The sequence below is a fragment of the Leptodactylus fuscus genome, chromosome 5, assembly GCF_031893055.1.
Source record: "Leptodactylus fuscus isolate aLepFus1 chromosome 5, aLepFus1.hap2, whole genome shotgun sequence".
Classification (NCBI taxonomy): Eukaryota; Metazoa; Chordata; class Amphibia; order Anura; family Leptodactylidae; genus Leptodactylus; species Leptodactylus fuscus.
The window spans coordinates 33,147,485-33,154,038 of record NC_134269.1 but is presented as its reverse complement, the minus strand read 5'-3'; the positions used below and the strand labels follow the sequence as shown (position 1 = coordinate 33,154,038).

Below are 6,554 nucleotides of genomic sequence, written 5' to 3'. Positions count from 1 at the left end.
ATATGTATTATATGTTTGATACATATGTATCGCACAAAATTTGAATAACCCAGGAAAAATTAATTTAAAAAAAAAAAAAATATATTGAAAGTCCTCAAAATACCATGTATGAGAAAAAAAAAAAATCCCCGAAAGTGCGTCTGGTCATGGGCTAAGCATTATCTGAAAGAATGTGCAAACCACAGAATGAAACCACAGACAATATTTATAGAAAATACTTTATTTAGTGTTGGAGATGTTTCCACGAGGTCCAGGAACCCCAACGCCACTCTTACAAGTGCTTCACGTGGCCAGTCACTGGACATATAGGCAGTACTAGGAAATGTCCTCATCTTATACAAATACAACAAAAATCTCTGTATCCAAACGCCATACATCACAGATCATTCACCAGCCCAACCTCACACAGCTTCCAAGTCACCTGCAGCTCACGTATTTACAGCATGAACACCGAACAGATTAAAATAAAAAGATTTATATATAATATTTACAACACAAATACAAATGTATTTATAGAGGGGACACTGGAGTGAGCCAGTTCTTATCTAATAGGTCCGTCCACTTCTATTCTAGATACATCTAAGTTGCAAGGTTTTTATATTGGAGCCAGAAATCGGCTCCTTGGCGCCAGCTGGTGGCTGGTTTAAACAAGTGCAACTGTGCAAAAAAATGGGTTATAAAAAAAAAAAAAAACACTAACAGCATCTGCCTCCCATTTAAAACAAGGCTTGATAACGTGTACATAAGAGATGAGAAGAATTTTTCCTTTTTTTTTTAAACAGGTATCGGCCACTATGTGGCATGTGCAAAACCCTGCCAGGCAGAGCGATGCCGTTCCAGTAAGCAGAGACGCATGACTGAAATGAATAGAGATGATAGAGTTAAAGAATGAGATGACGGGCTAATATTGTAATCTGCTGTGAGACTCTTACATAGGACTGCGGCATCCTGAGCTACGGCCACAAGCGCTCGATACTTACAAATGGCGATAGCAGATAGGTTTCTAAACACAAGACTAAATATGTAAAGAGTGCGCATACATCCGCCACACTGCGAATATGGGAGGCTTCTATCTAAACAGCGCAGTCTTAATCAGCGGGCTCTTAAAACCGTCATCACCTTTAAGACGTTCAGTGGTAGCTGGTTCAGGACTTATTGAATGTGATATAAAAAAACCCCCCAAAAGATAAGATTTATATTTAGGCTCATACGGTGCCTTGTTTATGAGCGTAATGCCCCCGTGAAGGTTTTTCCAGCTTCTCAGGCACTGCAGGCATGTGGGGCAGGCCTGTCAGTACCGCTTTGGTCTGTGTTACATTAGGTGTGGTCAATAGGATCATTATGCAGGCAGGACCCGTTCTAGTGTTTCCCGCGAAGATGAAGACAGACGCTCGGGGAAGCGAATATCAAACTCCACTATGAGATCCCCTCGCTGATCAGGGGCCTTTGGGAGAGGAAGTCCTTCTCCATGAATCCTGCGCTTTGTCCCTGGGTTGATGATGTCTTTGCTGACAAGTGGAATGGTGCGACCGTCCAATGTGGGGATGTTAATGGAGCAGCCGCAGAGAGCCTGGTAGGAGACAAACAAGAAATGGTAAGAAACAGTGCTGAAGAAATCAGTCCAAGGTGGGCATAAAGCTACTAAACTCAAATTTCCAAGCAATCTGTTGTCAGTGCCTCACCACCAAGTCAAAAAAGAGAGTATTATTAGACTAGGCCATCACCCACGAGTTGTCACTCACCTCTCGCAGGCTGATCTTTGCTGTGTAGATCACATTCGATGAATCCCTCTTGTACACGGCATGAGCTTTGTCTTTCAGCACAAACACAATATCTGCAGGGATGTTGCTCGGAGTCTCATCACCCTCCTTGGGGAAAGTGATCTTGGTGCCCTCCTTCCAGCCCCTCTTGACCTGGATGGTAAGGATCTTGTCCTCTGTGTGGACGCTCCTTCCATCCGGACCCAGTCGTTTGTGAGAAATCTTCATCTTCTTGGTGCAGCCGGTAAAGATTTCCTCTAGAGAAACTGGCAGCTCCCTGATCACCGGAGGGTCTTGCTTTTTGGGAATCGCTTCACGACGTCCGGGGGCAGCCCTAGGGAAGCCACCTAAGTGACCAAAGCCACCCATGCCGAATCCTGAGAAAGGGTCATCTGTGTCCATGTCCTCGTCTCCCCTTCCAAAAAAGGAATCAAACGGGTTACGACCTCCAAAGAACTCTGCAAACATGGCGTGAGGATCTCCGTGGAAGGTGTAACTGAAGGAAGGACCATTGGGACCACCGCATCCTCCTCCACCTGGGGTTCCTTTAAGACCTGTTCAAGAGAAGAATTAATGTTACTTCTTTGCAAGCCAACGCGTGGTATGTGCTGAATATTCTGAAGATTTCTTACAAGTGTCCTTATAACACAATGCCAGTCTCAGAATCCCACACATTAGATGACTTCCTTTCTTTACAAACAACATCCCCTGATTATCTATGGACACTTAGCAGCTTCAATTCCAAGTTTGAGGGATTTCAAAACTTTACTGGGACAATGTGGCGACATCTTTTTAAAGGAGATGACTTGCCACAGACAACCCCTTTAATATGGTCATTAACTAGTCAACGGGTGCCAAGTCTGCAGGGAAAACTGCAGCTGCTGGATGGGAACTGCTGCAGTATTACAAAGGCACCATTCAAGTAATATACAGAAGGCTTGCAGCCACCAGAACAAGGGCACCAAGATGTAGCCCAAGGCCGGGTGGGATAAATCCAAAGAATCAGGAAGCTTATGCACTTGGTGCCTTCATTTAGTGTTATTATAACTAGGTTTATATTCCTTTAACGCCCCCTTCCCCACCATATCAGGAGTCAAGCCGGTAATAAATCAGTAGGATATATGAAAGGACGACTTGACAATGATGCATATGGATTGCCCAGTTGTATATGATAAGGAAAACACTGGAAGAACTGCAATGAACCAAGACCTAAGGTAAAGATAAAAGCACAAGACATGTCCTGAGCTGCAGAAATAGCGAGGAGCTGACAGGACGGGACCTGTGTACTGACACGTCTCCTGACAACTACACAGATCATTACAGGCAGGGAGAATGGTCAGCGGCGAGGAAGAAGCTCATCTAACGAATAAGCTGCAGATAGTATACCACCCCATCCTATAGAATCATTGTATTCTCGGGGCAACACGGTGGCTCAGTGGTTAGCACTGCAGTGCTGGAGTTCTGGGTTCGAATCCCGCAACAACACGTGCAAGGAGTTTGTATGTTCTCCCCGTGTTTGTGTGGATTTCCTCCCATTCTACAAAGACATACTGATAGGGAAATAAATATACATTGTGATCTCTATATGGGGTCACAACCTACATTAAAAAAAAAAAAAAAAAAAATTCTATCTATCTCATTGTCTTCCCAAGTGGCAAATAAAGCAACAGGACACAAGAGGAGGAGAACGAGAACCTTGTGGACCTGATTTGTAGGGCTCAGTAAAGAAGCAATGAGAGAGCCCTGCCCTCTGTGCCATCAGAAAGGGCACTGCATGCCACGAGGTAGGCTCATACACTACTAGACTCCATGTGCTAATAAAACAAGCACACACAGGTTTACCGAGGCGTGTCGGCTGGATAAGGATCACAGTTGCCAGGAGATATCCCGATGCCACACCTGTAGCCGTGACTGGAGGAATGTACCGATCAGCCATGACACTGTGGCCACCACCTAGTCTATGAGTAGAAACCTAAAGTCACTGAGCACATGCTGCTTGCTAGTCATACAGAACTATTACAGGGTAGATTATCAGAAAGTGGGGCCAACTGTAAAGCTTTGAGACAGTTTTAAAGAAAGTCCGACATTTTGGCACTACCATCAGATTTGCAGACTTTTTTTCTCCTCTTGCCACATCTGAGAAGTGTCAAGTGGGAGGGATTAACAAGAAGGGGCTGGACCATCAGTTATTATTAATTTTATTAAGAGGTGTGTTCTCCTTAATAAACTTGGTGCATTTTATTCCAGCTAAGTATTACTTAAAGGGGTTTTTAGGAAATTACATATTGAGGATCTGCAATAGTTTTTGTTTTTTTATGTAGATTGAGCCCCATATAGGGATCACAATGTACTTTTTTTTTGTCTTTGTAGAATGGGAGGAAACACGGGGACAACATACAAACTCCTTGCAGATGTTGTTCCTGGCAGGATTCGAACCCAGGACTCCAGCGCTGCAAGGCTGCAGTGCTAACCACTGAGCCACCGTGTTTCCCCCTTACATATCAAGGATCTATCCTTAAGAGATCACGAATAGTGAGGGCTCTGACACCCAGAAGCCCCATTGAGCAGCTAGTTAAAGGAACTGCAGGGTTCGGGGGTGTACTGTGGTCAAGCACAGGGCTGCAGAGATCCTAGGGGATGTGCTTGGTATTGCAGCTCAGCCCCATTCAATTGAATGGAACTAAACTGCTTCTGTACAATGTGACATCAGCGACACAGGGAAAAGGCTGCTGCACTCATGAGGGCTATAGCTGCTCCGCAGGGGTCACGGATGTCAAACCTAAGGAAAGGTCATCATAATGTAAGGCCCAGAATATTCCCTTTAAGGCTGACATACGAGGTCAGGCAGGGGTGAAGTCAGATAGCTGAAGGCATACTGCCAACACATGCCCATACGTGGTGGCGGTGTATCACCACATGATTTAACCGCAACATTATGAAGCCACTCCCCCGCCCCATTTCGGCAGAGTTTGGCCAAGTGCATTCAGCCACACCCTCTGGTATCACCCACATACACACATACCCTCCTCTCCATATTTGTCGAATATCTCCCTCTTCTTGGGGTCACTCAGCACATCATAGGCTTCGGCAATCTCTTTAAAGCGCTCCTCAGCTCCGGGATCCTTGTTTTTATCTGGGTGATACTTCAGGGCTTGTTTTCTGTACGCCTTCTTGATGTCCTCCTCCGATGCCCCCTTGGCCAATCCAAGAGTCTTGTAGTAATCTTTGCCCATGGTTCAGGGTTATCTTTCCAGTTAGTAGTGCAAACCCTGTGAGGAGCGGAGTACACATTAGTATCACACATAGATACGCAGAAAAGCGGGTGCAAGAAGAATGGGGAGGATGACCATAGCAAAGGGAAAGATGGACATCATAGTGGGGGGTCTCCCGTTATATCTCGTTATATATGTGTAATACGGTAGTATAATAGGTGGATGGTTGGGTTTCCCTGAAGCCACAGGTGATCGCCGGGGATTTCAGGTACTGGGAAAGCTGGGTGGGCACCTCTATTTGTTACCAAACTTTCTCAGAACCCGATGTAATGAACAAGGGCTACTACTATAGTTCGACAGTAGTACTGAGCGTCCTGAACTCTTTACAGAGCCCAGTATTACTTCTCTATACAGAGCAAACACCAGCTAATACACAGGTAAACACACCGCCACATACCGCATGCAAATCACACGCCAAAGACGCTGCCTGAAAAGTTCTGCGACTTATAGACTTAGTATCAAACCTTCAGCATTTCCAAGACCTCCGCTAGCGAATGGGACCAATTACAGGGATTATCCCCTTGGGCCCCCCCAGACTCACAATAACTGGGGTCCACTATGTAACTCGGCAGTGGTGTACATGTATGATGATACACCAAGCCCCAGACACACAGGGCACTCCGGACCCCCTTCTTAATAGTACCGGCGCCCCCGCAATCAGACCCCCATCTACCCTGTGCCTAAGGGATATCCAATATTAATAGAAAACCCCTTTAATTACATCATCCAGAGCCATAAACCCCACACAGACCCAATACATCTCACAGCTGAAGGTTTGTTACATTGTGATTGTATTTAGTATTGTCCAGACTGGATACAGTGCGGATCTTACTATTGTGCTGGTGGTTTGGTACAATGTATCAGTGACAGACACATAGTTCATGCTGTAGGGGGTATAAAGGGTTGTCTAGACTGGAGAGCACTGTAGCAAAACCTCAGCTGTGAGCAGTAACACTAAAGGGTGAACTAACACCAATAAGACCCCCTTATACACCCCATAGTCTATAGAAACTCCCCCATCACATACAACAAGCCTCCCCCGTCCCTCAGCACCACGAACCTGTATCCAGCGCTCGTACTGACTCTTCTGCTCGGCCTCCGTGACAGCCAGGCTCTTCTATAGACGCAGCTCCACCTCCAGAACCTTCCAGATCTTTCTTCCGCACTCCAGAAACTTCAGGAGCCGTCGGCCAATCACAACGCTCAGAGGAAGAATTTAAACCAATCACTAGGAAGTGACTCCGCTCGACCAATCAGTACGTTGTAGGTTGTGGCCTATCGCCGTATCCTGCGGCTGAAAGACACGCCTACAACAGATGATTGGTTGTTAGGCAGTTTAGGCCAGAGATATGACCAATCAGAGAGCAGGTGTTGATCACTGAGCTGTCGCCATATTGAAGTTGGGCAGTGTGGGCACGCTAGTTTTGAGGGCAGAAGCGGTGGGTGTATTAGACTGTGCATTATGGGACTTGTAGTTAGCACACATGTTATAGTATGGTATATAGTATAGTACATAAGACAT

At 45.7% G+C, this 6,554-nt stretch overlaps 1 protein-coding gene across 1 annotated transcript; it reads right to left on the bottom strand.

The window, feature by feature from the left end:
- Positions 1-204: 204 nt before the first annotated feature.
- On the bottom strand, positions 205-6,194 carry DNAJB1 (DnaJ heat shock protein family (Hsp40) member B1). The gene is made up of 4 exons (XM_075272788.1): positions 6,093-6,194; positions 4,783-5,029; positions 1,743-2,314; positions 205-1,570 (listed from the first exon to the last, which is right to left on the bottom strand). The coding sequence occupies exons 2-4, from the start codon at positions 4,991-4,993 to the stop codon at positions 1,340-1,342; spliced, it is 1,014 nt and encodes a 337-aa protein (XP_075128889.1). The 5' UTR covers positions 4,994-5,029; positions 6,093-6,194; the 3' UTR covers positions 205-1,339.
- Between the last annotated feature and the right edge of the window lie 360 nt (positions 6,195-6,554).